At 38.9% G+C, this 12,746-nt stretch overlaps 1 protein-coding gene across 1 annotated transcript; it reads right to left on the bottom strand.

The window, feature by feature from the left end:
- Positions 1-6,782: 6,782 nt before the first annotated feature.
- On the bottom strand, positions 6,783-9,795 carry LOC115210746 (transmembrane protein 62-like). The gene has a single exon (XM_029779459.2). It carries the CDS (start codon positions 9,606-9,608, stop codon positions 7,599-7,601), a length of 2,010 nt encoding a protein of 669 aa, XP_029635319.1. The 5' UTR covers positions 9,609-9,795; the 3' UTR covers positions 6,783-7,598.
- Between the last annotated feature and the right edge of the window lie 2,951 nt (positions 9,796-12,746).

Genomic DNA, 12,746 nt, shown 5'->3' with positions numbered 1-12,746 from the left:
GGTTGAGACAATGGAATTTACTATGTTACGCCACACTTCATGGTCCATCATAGCATTACGAAGGTCCTGTTGCTAGATGCCTGTATCCCTGGCGATTATATCAGGGTAGGAGAGTGTGCGCCCTCTGGTATCGCGAGCAGATGGCTTCCAGAGAAGAGTAGAAATTACCTCGTTTTCAGCTCTACAACAATGTCCAGCAAACTGGACTCTTCTACCTTTCACAAGAGATGATACAGGTAGTAGTTTCCCATATATTTGTACTAGTGAAGCCACCAAGTAACTCACAAGACCAAGGAAAAGACTTCTCAATTGGTCAGCTGTGAAGGACGGTGGCTTTGTGTCAGGCGTGGATGGGAATGGGGGCAGGTACAGGTGTGATGCTACAGAGGAGATACATGGCTACCCCACATTATGTAAATAGGTGTACGGCTAAAGCTGGAAAGAAGACAATAATGGTGATGATGATGATGATGATGTGTCAGAGAGAACTTTCAGGATAAAAGAAGATGAATGTAAGAGAGAATGCACATGGAGAATCAGAAGGGGTGGGTGGGTGGGTAAGTTCATTAGAGTGTGAGACGAGAATAACAGGTGATTAGAGATGGCGAGAGGGTAGAGGTGAATGTAATAAATGAAACAAGGGTGGAAGTGTGGTTGATAGTAAATATCAATAAAGGAGAGATGGAAGAAATATGGGTGGCTGAAGGAAAAGAAGAGATGTAGTCTCTCTCACACACATTATATGACTTTCAGTGCTAACTCTTTAATCTTTTGGTTTGTCTAGAAATAATGAGATAAGTAACAAAGTGACACTTTGTCACTCACGTTCTCTCGTGTAATATTCTAAAGGATCATACTGAAAGTGTGTTATTCTAAAGGATTATTTTAAAAGGATCCATCATTGTGGTAAATATTAACAACTTGTGGCTCATATGGAGTGATGTGGTGAATCCCTGCGGCAGATTTAAATCAGTTTTCTCATCCTTTGGCTAAGTCTACCTTGCACAAATTGACATGTTTTTAATAATCAAAAACTTTAAAATGTTTCTAAACTTTGATGTAATTCAAACAACACTATTCTTGACAGGGAAACATTTCAGAAATAGTTAATGACCGTGTAGGCACTGTGTGTGTGTGTCTCCTTAACTAGATGTCATGTGATAGTCACAAATTAGTATCATTTACAACTCTCACATGATAGATATAAATAGAATGCCTGTCCATGGGGAAATTTACTTTCCTTAGAAACAGGCGAAGGCTAGCAACAAAATGAGCATCCAACCGTAGAAAATCTGCTTCAATAAACCGAATGACCAGTGCAAGCATGAAAAAAAAAAATCAATATTTTTTTTTTTTTACTTGTTTCAGTCATTTGACTGTGGCCATGCTGGAGCACCACCTTTAATTGAGCAACTCGACCCCGGGACTTATTCTTTTTGTAAGCCCAGTACTTATTCTATCGGTCTCTTTTGCCGAACCGCTAAGTGACGGGGACGTAAACACACCAGCATCGGTTGTCAAGCAATGCTAGGGGGACAAACACAGACACACACATATACATATATATATATATATATATATATATATATATATATATACACATATATACGACAGGCTTCTTTCAGTTTCCGTCTACCAAATCCACTCACAAGGCATTGGTCGGCCCGGGGCTATAGCAGAAGACACTTGCCCAAGATGCCACGCAGTGGGACTGAACCCGAACCATGTGGTTGGTTAACAAGCTACTTACCACACAGCCACTCCTGCGCCTATGTTGACAATTATTTACACACACACAAATTTCTTAGTTTTATTAAATAAGTTTTCCCCAAAATTCACAAAAGTGTCACAAATATTTCAATAAAAATACACTGAGGTTAATTAAAGGTGAACTGAAAATGTCACTTCGATATCAAGAATCAAGCAACGGCCTGAACCCTTAATCTCTACAGTAGCAAAAGATGGGAAAATGTCAACATAAAGCCCAGTACTTTTTCAGACATTTCTTCTGGCACCAGACAGGCTAAAAGCCTTTCACCAAACACAGCAAGCAAAGTGTTTTATAAAATCCATTTTATATCAATATCTTACAGAATTCAGGTCATCAAATTTATTACAAAACACCTTCAATTCCATCACTCATTTCACTAAATACAATTCGCTTTGTATTATCCACTTCTTATTTCATTTTCAACATTATATATATTTATATCACCATGATCACCGTGACCGACCAGGCTATCAGATGTTGCTACACATCGCTGGTCACAATGCGCTTCGCATTGTTTTAGCCATCAAGTGACGCCACCCCGCTGGCTAAGCAAGCAGGCCTACAGAAGAAAGAGAAAGTTGTGGGCTGAAGAGTACAGCAGGGATTGCCACTACCCCCTGCCAGATCCTCGTGGAGCTTTAGGTGTTTACGCTCAATAAACACTCACAACGCCCGGTCAAAACTGCAATCCTATGACAGTGAGTCCGCTGCCCTAACCACTGGGCCATTGCGCCTCCATATATATATATAAATATAATTAATTAATAAGGGTGATAGAATTGGATACTAATTTAAGACCACTCTCTTATATTTGTTTATATATAAATATATGTATATCCATGGAAAATGGCAATTTTGACGTCTATATCTAGCATACAAGTTGTCCACTTTTAGTGGTCAATCCTCTAAATTTTTTATGTAAAAAAATTTTTAATCTTCGGATTTTTTTTAAATATGCTAGGCTTTAATTGATTAATATCAATTTCTACCCTCATTTAATTTTATATATGTATATGGTGTGTTATGAGAATTTATGGACAGGTATCCCAAAGAAACTCAACAAATAAGTTAAAAATGGAGAAGAGAAGATGTTAAAATTTGAAAGAATTTTAATACATGCACATGCTCATTTCGAACAGTGATATTAACATGTAAATAACATGGTAGAATAATTAAAATTAATTAGATTAATTTAAATTAATTACATATCACTGTTCTCTTTAGTGCAAGAAGTATACAGCACTAGTTATTATTAAGTCTTCTGTTATAATTTTAACATCTTCTCTTCTCCATTTTTAACAGGTTTGTTGAGTTTCTTTGGGATATTTTTCCATAAATTCTCATAACACACCATATGCATGCGGGGAGGGAGAAAATATGATGGGTGGGGGTGATTGTACACTCAAGTAACCGGCAGAGGGTACATAAAAGTGGATTAGATAGGATGGGTGGGAGGGGATACAGTAAGTGGACACAAAGAGGGGACTATTAAGAGTATGTTGTAGGGAAAAGATTCCATGGGGACACATTGTGTGCAGGTAAGTTCGAGAGGGTGTGAAAGGAGAGTGGAAGATATTGGGTAGAGGAATGTATTTTCCTTATTACATATATTGTGTTTTGCCCTGGAAAGGAATACCTTCACACTTCATTTCCACCATCTTTTCTTTTTCACAAGCAGGGAGTATGGTGTGTATCTCCTCTACAGTAAGACCCCTGCTCCTGTCCCTCTATCATACTGTAGCTGCTCAACACCTGGGACAAACTTACCTCTCTCAATACTGCACTCTTACTTGGTCAAGTGGTCTTGTCTTACAAACTATTTGGTGACCTCATTAGCACTAATGCCACAAGAAAACCATGCACTACAAAGTGGTTGGCATTAGAGAGGGCATCAAGCCATAGACACCAGGCTAAAGCAGATATTTGAAGCTCAATGCAGTCCTGTGAGGTCAACAAAATTTGCTTAACGCATCCAACCCATGCCAGCAATGGAATATGAACATTTAAATCATGACACATACATGTTCAATGATTATCGCATTTGGAAACAAAGGGATGTTGGCAAGTAGTAGGGAACCCAGCCAAAAGAAGACTCTGCCCCAATGTATTCATCAGCCCATACGAGCAGGGAGGAGTAGACACACACAATGAGAGAAAGAGAGAGACAGTGCTGAGCAAGCTAAAGGCTTCAAAGTCACTGTGTGGTAAGTAGCTTGCTTACCAACCACATGGTTCTGGGTTCAGTCCCACTGCATGGCACCTTGGGCAAGTAACTTCTACTATAGCCTTGGACTGACCAAAGCCTTGTGAGTGGATTTGGTAGACAGAAACTGAAATAAGCCCATCATATATATATATATATATGTATGTATATATGTATGTATGCATGTGTGTGTGTGTGTGTGTGTGTGTGTGTGTTTGTATATATTTGTGTGTCTGTTTGTCCCCCCACCATCGCTTGACAACTGATGCTGGTGTGTTTACGTCCCCATAACTTAGTGGTTCGATAGAATAAGTACTAGGCTTACAAAGAATAAGCCCTGAGGCTGATCTGTTCAACTAAAGGTGGTGTTCCAGCATGGCCACAGTCAAATGACTGAAACAAACAAAATGTTCTCAACTAAAAAAATAACGAAGCCTTCAGTTTAACATTGAAATGATTTTATAAAATAACTTGACGTAAAAACAGGCATTGATATAAGACGACCGAATTAGTTGCTTTATCATGCCTGAACCCCTCTTATCACCTGGCATAAAGCCAACCATTCTGTTGAGGAGGTTCTTGTCTTGCAAGTTACTTGGTGACTTCACTGGTGCTGGTGCCACATAAAAAGGACCCAGGACAATCTGTTGGATGGTTGGCATTAGGAGTGTGCCAAAGTAGACACTGAAGAAGTCAGGTGCAGTCCTCTGGCTTCCTGGCTCACCATCCAAACCCCACCAGCATGAAAAACAGACTTCAATTGAACACACACACACGCAATTAAGTTATCTCTATATATATAAACGGCAAAATGTCTGTCTGTGTGTGTCCTTTATACAAATCCACAATTTTTCAGTTAGAGGGCTCGCACTTTCTATGGTCATTCAAAACCGTCCAAGGGTGGTCGTGCACATCTTTACATTTCCCCGGTCACCCCACAAAGCCATTAAAAAAATCAATAGAAGTGACTTTTTTTGTGAATTTTCTATCCAAAACCAATCAAAATGCCCGAAACTTGATACGCCAATTGAATACCAGCTAGCTGTACGTGATTGGTCGGAGATTTGGACAGTACTCACGTGTATGTGTGCACGCACGCAGCTGTATATGCATGCACTAGCAGTTTAACCCAGCATTGCCGGGCAATAGTGCTAGTAAATTATAATCATAGAGTCAAACCAAAAATAGAGATCTTTTGAAATCATTTAATACATGTGTTTCAGGTCCGTGTAAGATATTTCAAAATATTTTGAAATATTTTTTTTAACTGAGGAAGGTCTCACATAATGGATTTGTTTCCTATTCTATATTATGCAGGCCTGAAATCTATATTTTAAACCATCTCAAAATATTTGGTTTGACTTCCTTATTACAACTAATATGACTCAAGAACTATCCAGTCTTAATTCCATTTATGTGGATATTCTAACAATCTGTAAGAGTTTGCTATATTTGACTCGAATCGAAATTTCTTAGTGTAAAACAAAATACATACATATATCATCATCATCATTTAGCGTCCACCTTCCATGCAGACATGGGTTGGACAGTTTGACAAGAGCTGACAAGCCAGAGGACTGCACCAAGCCCCACTGTCTCTTTTAGATGTGGTTTTTAGAGTTGGATGCCCTTCCATATTACAGAGTGGGCTGTGTGCTTTTTACATTATATCAGCACCATATATAAATACAAACACACATTGATAGATAGATAGATGCATGTGAATGTAATATACACCCATAAAAAATAATACAGGTAAGACAAATGTATTATACATTGGCAAAGACTTATGTGAATTACAGACTACACAACAACAAATAATAATCAATGTTGTCTTGTGTAAGAGCATGAGTTTGTGTGCTGTTGACATGTATGTATTTCAATATAAGCTTGGCTATGTACATACACACATGTGTATGTATGTATAACTTCTCTGATGAGAAAATTACCATTTTTAAATATCACAAAGTGAGATATTCAACAACAGTATTTTGTAGTAAAGATTGTTTGCCAACATAAAATGGCAGTCCTGGATTAGGACAAATGTTGTGGCTGTGCGACACGATCTGTGTCCTTATATAAATAACCCAGAAATCTCGATACAGAGATACTGTTTTGAGCTGAGTGGGGGTGCTAGATTCCCTTGTTTGAAAATATAAGGACACCCACTGATCGTGTCGTACAGCCAGCTGGAGACAATGTCTCCTGGGGCTAAATTACAGCAACATTCATCCTAAACCAGGACTGCTATGTTATGTTGGCAAGCAATCTTTACTTCTCTGATAAGGTTTAACAAACATTCACTTTGCTGGTCGTGTTGTAAGAATGTAATAAATCAATTTAAAATTGGACGTCTTTCATATTTATGAACAAGATTGCCAGAGGAGGAACACACCCTTTTTGTTGTATTTTTGTATACATTAACATAAAAAGTTGTGATCGGCTCGTTTGCTTTGTTTTGTGTAAGGGAGATAATAAAATGGAATGTGGTTTGCTGTTTGATGATGTATTGTTAATTATTTAATACTTAACAACTTATATCTGTAAACAGACTGTTTCAGCAGTCTGTGCATCATTGGTGCACTCACAAGCAGTTCAGAAGAAAGGGGGAAAGGTGATCAAACCAAGAGAAAAGTAGGAAGAAGATATGTGTGCTTATGTGTGGCTGTATGAATGTACTCAATTCATTTTCTTTTCCCAGCAAAGATCTACAACAGTTGAAAATTATGCCAGTGCCCTGCACACCCTTTCATATAAACACAACATACACAGTATTGCAGAATACAAAAGAAAAATCTAAAAATAAAATTTACTTGAATATTTTAATTTATATTCATTAATTTTATATATAATATATACTTTTCTTGGTTTTTTTTTCTGGGGAGGGGGGTTGCATACTTTATTTCAATGACTGTCCACCATATTATAAATATCCGGTCTTAATCACTGGAAATCCGTATTGTGATCAGTGATACTAGAGAAACTCTAGTAACAGAGAGTAATGTCAAATATTAACACACAACTTGTGTATTGAGTACTTACTCCCTTTGTTTGTAAACACACACACATATATATATACGCACACTGATACATGTCTTCCCTCACACCAACATAGAACGTCCCCAAACTGGTTCCAAGATCCCCATGCCACTATTCAGTCTTTCTTTTTACAATTATTTTCTCTTTGTAACTTTGCTGGCTTACATTGTGGCTATATTAAACATCCTTCATTTATTAGACTTAAATTCTATAAAATTCGTTACCATTTTGGTGATGAGTCGCAGCTTGGAGTGAATAACTCCAATTACAGAAAGAAATATTGACAAATTTACACAAACTGGATGAACTGAGACAGTAAAATAAAAACATACAGTACAAATAGCGTGAGCCAATGTTAGTAACATCTGTAGAATTGCCAAGGAAGGAAAGAGACTAAACTTCCTTATTTCTTTCTTTCAGACCACTCGTATTGCCAAAACACCCTTTGTGAAGTGATGTGGAAACCAGTGCACCAAGTTTCAAAGCAGTAGCTTAAAAACTTTTGATAGCAACGTATCAATAAACGAACACAGCTTTATAATAATAACAATTAAAATAATACCATATACGAAAACATTTTTTTTTTTATCTATCTTGGCTTGGTGAACGTCGCATCACCGGAGGGTCCCTGCAAGCTAATTGGTATGTATAAATATTTATACCAACCAGAAATATCGCACTCCATGTTCGTACAGGACATGTGTAAAATGCCATGATGCCATAGGCTTTGGGGAAACCGGTTAAGGCGAGGTAGAATTGAAATAAAAACAAACAGATAAATGGAATCTCCATCATTGCTAACCACCATGTAGGAAGCCAAAATCTGTTATTCTGTCGGTTGTGACATGAACGATTCCAACACTGGAATTTGTAATTAACTCTATCGAAGTAATAACTCACATAAAATGTTAGTGGTATGTTGAAAGTAATAAACTGAAATATACCGAAAAAGTATGTAAAACTACCGGGTATATAAGACTTCATAACAACGATGCCCCATACAAACATGGCACCGATTTCATTTTCGAGGAATTCTCCAATAAACCATGGCCCAATACCAGTATAGATGCATATGAAGATAATAATATAAAATAATTTATCCACTTGCGTTAATTTCCAGAGCAACATAATCCAAAAGTTACACCAGCCGCAAACCGAGTCAATAATACGGACGTCCGAAATGAAAAGATAGTTTCTGATTCTATAACAGTTTCGAAGTAAAATTAATATAGTCAGCCAAAGTAAGAAAATGCTCCAAAATAATACTCTACCGACCACAAAATGATTCATCATTAACAACAGCTTAGGTACAAAACTGAAGTTCGGCTGACTGTTGTCAATAGAGAATGGTTGTTCGACAGTCTTTTGATGTCCCTGAGAGTCTGCGACTGAGACCGATATTTTGTGTAAACCTTTTGCATAAGAAGCCGGTTGCCAGGGTAACACAAAAAGACCATCTTTTACAGGTTCTGCTGATCCAAGAAATATATTATCAATAGAGACATTCACATATTTGATGAGACTGGGGCTAAATGCTAGTATCCGTATGTGCGTTGACGTGGCAATCCTGTATAAAGGTTCGTGCCTGGGTGCCAAAAACAGAGCATGTTTCGGATTAGTGATGAGAACAAGTGGCCAGGTGTTAATTACTTCATCAGTGAATGATAAAAGGTCGTGATCGATAGCGAGAAGGCGAAACATTCGGTTGTCTTTCCAGTCCCCTAATTCTAATTCCAGCATTCCGGTCTTTTGGCGTGTGTACATATTAGGAACATGTCCACCTAGCGTGTGTAGATGTCCAGATAAGTGAGCGATACCTCTTTTCATTACCGAACGTAAGTCTGGGGAGATGATGAAAGAAGTTGGATAATGACTAAACCATATCGTTAGGTTACTATTGCGACTTTTGTGCGTATATTCCAACAGTTGGTTCACATCCTGCTCTCTCAGCCGCCCAAAGAAATTAAACGGCCTTCTCGGACCGGGTGCTAAGCAAGCATCTATACCAATGAATGTATAACGACCGTAACCGGTATTGAAATCAAACATGTATGATGTTTGGTTGCTGAACTTCTTTTGACTTGTGTAGCGTTTAAAATAGTTATTTGAACTATTAACATGGGGCACGTCGAAAACATCGTGGTTTCCTCGAATATCGAACCATTGTCCTTGCACCACTCGAGCACATTCATCCGTCACTTGCTGGTAAATTTTCCATTCAGCTAAATATTGTTGTGAACCAAGCATATTTTCAGTTTTCGCATCTACAATGTCACCCGAAACGATAACAAACTTTGGACGAATGATACTTATCTGGGATTGACAAAATTGTATTAAATCCGGTCCTCTTTTTAAGTCACGGAATATACTAAAATGCATATCAGTTACCTGAATAAACCAGAATAGTTTGTCGTGTTCTCCGTTCAAAACAGTGTTATCCTCATCTTGTTTTAAAGCTTTGCCGTTCTCTTTGGTGACACTGTAATAGACTTCGGTAGGGGTCGAAGAAGTGCCTGGTTCGGTTAAATCATAAATGAATGCTATTATGATAATAATAACAGTCACAAGACCGCACAATAATGGTATAATATTCATGATAAATAAATAAAATAAATAGCTGAATGGCGAGAAATAAAAGAAAAAACAAACTTCGCTCCACTTAAGGGCGACGCTCACATATTTAACTGACGGAAAAGACCGGTGTACACACAAAAACAGTGGCCTTTGAATAAACGACCGGTGAACTAATAACTTTGGGCCCTTTCAGTCTGGGTGCCCGGAATTTTAGTTATAGAACCTGAATCACGAGTTTAAAAAAAATAACATTTCAACAAAAGATTGAATTTAAATGTTGAAATAATATAATTTCTCTGTTTGGGTGCTTGACCTTTTGTTTGCATTAGTTATTGCAACTAAGGTCATGCTCGTAATACTATTTACAAAACAGTTTAATACGTTGTATTAAATGGTGAACTTTATCTTTTATTTGGCTTAGATTTATGATGCAACAGTAATCTATGTTGCATGAGGCACGAAAACTTACAATGATTATATATACTTAACGTGTGTATGTGTGTGCGTGCGGGTGCGTGTCTTTGTGTTTGTCTCCTCCCCCGCTTGACACCTGGTGTTGGTTTACTTACGTCCCTGTAACTTAGCGATTCGGCAAAAAGACCGATAGACTAAGTATTAAACTTATAAAAGAAGTAGGAGAGGATATTTGGCGAAGGTAAGGAATACGCACACCTGGCGTTTAGGGTCTAGGGTTTGTTTTAGGGTTAGGGTTATGCCGAAAACGGGTGGTATGCGTATTCTTTACCTCCGCCGGCGATTTATTCGACTAAACACTTCAAGGGCGATCCTTCGGTATAAGTACCGGAAGTGGCTTTGTTTACATTTTTGAAGATAATAGAAACCCTTTTCTCCCACCCCTAACCCTAACTCCCCATATATATATAAAAAAAAAACAACACTTTCTTACACCGGTACTTATACCGAAGTTACCTCTTCGGTATAATAGTATTACAAATAGTATTACGAGCATGACCTTCAAGGCAGTGCCCCAGTATGGCCGCAGTCCAATTACTGAGCCAAAAAGTAAAAAGAATATACACACGGAAACACATTTTTAACAGTGATGTACTGAGGGACATAAGCAAAATATCACCACTTAATTAAAAGTTCTCTCAAGTTGAGAGAGAAAATAATCCACCACCACCATCTGTACCATCACTAACGCTACCATTCCCACCACCCTCTACTACCGTTTTCTCTGAGAGCCATTATTTCTGCTCAAGTTTTGATATTTTGCTCTAAGTAGGAGTGGCTGTATAGTAAGTAGCTTGCTTACCAACCACATGGTGCCGGGTTCAGTCCCACTGCGTGGCACCTTGGGCAAGTGTCTTCTACTATAGCTTGACTAAAGGTGGTGCTCTAGCATTGCCACATTTAAATGACTGAAACAAGTAAAAGAGTAAGAATTAAAATTCTAATCCATCGAAAAAATTGTTTGCATACATCCTTCAGCTCATCAACCCTTGAGTAAATCCATGCTTTTAATCCACCGGGATTATCACCCTTAGTTCATTTTATTGTGTTCTTTTTCACACAATCAAATTAACACCCACATACAAATTACAAATGTGACTGTATGTATGTGTTTAGTATAGAGAAGGTTATGAAGGTCACGGAGAGGGTCATAGCCCAACTAATTAGGGAGAGAGTCAGTTTGGATGAGATGCAGTTTGGTTTTGTGCCGGGAAAAGCACCACCAATGCTATATTTCTGGTAAGACAACTGCAGGAGAAATACCTCGCCAAAGATAAGCCCCTGTACCTGGCTTTCATTGATATGGAGAAAGCCTTTGACAGGGTCTCCCAATCCCTTATCTGGTGGTCAATGAGGAAACTAGGGATAGATGAATGGTTAGTGAGAGTTGTGCAAACCATGTACAGGAATACAATCAGTAAGGTGAGGGTTGGCAATGAGTACAGTGAAGAATTCCGGGTAGAGGTAGAGGTCCACCAAGGTTCAGTCCTCAGCCCCTCCTATTTATCATAGTCCTCCAGGCAATAATAGAGGAATTCAAGACAGGATGCTCCTGGGAGCTCCTCTATGTTGATGACCTTGCTCTAATTGCTGAGTCACTATCAGAACTAGAGGAGAAGTTTCAAGTATGGAAACAAGGATTAGAATTGAAGGGCCTTAGAGTCAACCTAGCTGAAACCAAAGTCCTAATAAGTAGAAAGGCAGGCAAACCACAAATCCCTTCAGGTAGATGTCCCTGCTCGATCTGTAGAAAAGGTGTAAGTAGAAACTCTATAAGATGTACCCAGTGTAAGCTATGGACACATAAGAGGTGCAGCAATATCAATGGAAAGCTAAATGGGAAGATAGTTTTTGTATGTTGCAGATGCTCGGGAGCTATAAATAACTCTGAAAATGTGCAGAGAACAACTTCCGCCACATTCCAGAGGAAAAACTAGTAGTTGATAGCTTCCATTACCTAGGTGACCAAGTCAGTAGTGGGGGAGGGTGGACTGAAAGTGTAGCTGCGAGAATAAGAATAGCCTGGGCTAAGTTCAGAGAGCTCTTACCTCTGCTGGTGACAAAGGGCCTCTAGCTCAGAGTAAAAGGCAGACTTTACGACGCACGTGTACGAACAGCCATGCTACATGGCCGTGACTGCTGAGGACATGTGTAAGTATGTTCCAATGGATGTGTAATGTCAGTGTGCATACTCGACAATGTTAGGGCCTTGAGGGAAAGGTTGGACCTAAGAAGTATCAGATGTGGTGCACAAGAGAGACGACTGCGCTGGTATGGTCATGTGGCAAGAATGGATGAGGATAGCTGTGTGAAAAAGTGCCATACCCTAGCAGTTGAGGGAACCTGTGGAAGAGGTAGACCCAGGAAGACCTGGGATGAGGTGGTGAAGCATGACCTTCAAACATTGGGCCTCATCAAGGCAATGACTAGTGACCGGGACCTCTGGAAATATGCTGTGATTGAGAAGACTTGGCAAGCGCAAGTGAGACCATAACCTTGTGGCCTATGCCAGGGGTGTAACCAGTCCACTTATGCATGCCTTTCCTTCATTGGACACTAAACTCTGCTTGCGAAGACCTGTTGAGGCAAGTGAAATCAAAATCTAAATCAAACTTGGTGACTGGCATCCGTTACTAGTGGAGCACTAAGAGTACCATACGAGTGAGATCGTTGCAAGAACAACAA

The sequence above is a fragment of the Octopus sinensis genome, linkage group LG4, assembly GCF_006345805.1.
Source record: "Octopus sinensis linkage group LG4, ASM634580v1, whole genome shotgun sequence".
Taxonomy (NCBI): domain Eukaryota; kingdom Metazoa; phylum Mollusca; class Cephalopoda; order Octopoda; family Octopodidae; genus Octopus; species Octopus sinensis.
The sequence above is the reverse complement of the archived record's forward strand: the minus strand, read 5'-3'. Positions and strand labels throughout refer to the sequence as shown.

Excerpts from the sequence above, each read along its gene's own strand:
- LOC115210746 (XM_029779459.2), bottom strand. The coding sequence starts at position 9,608 with ATGAATATTATACCATTATTGTGCGGTCTTGTGACTGTTATTATTATC.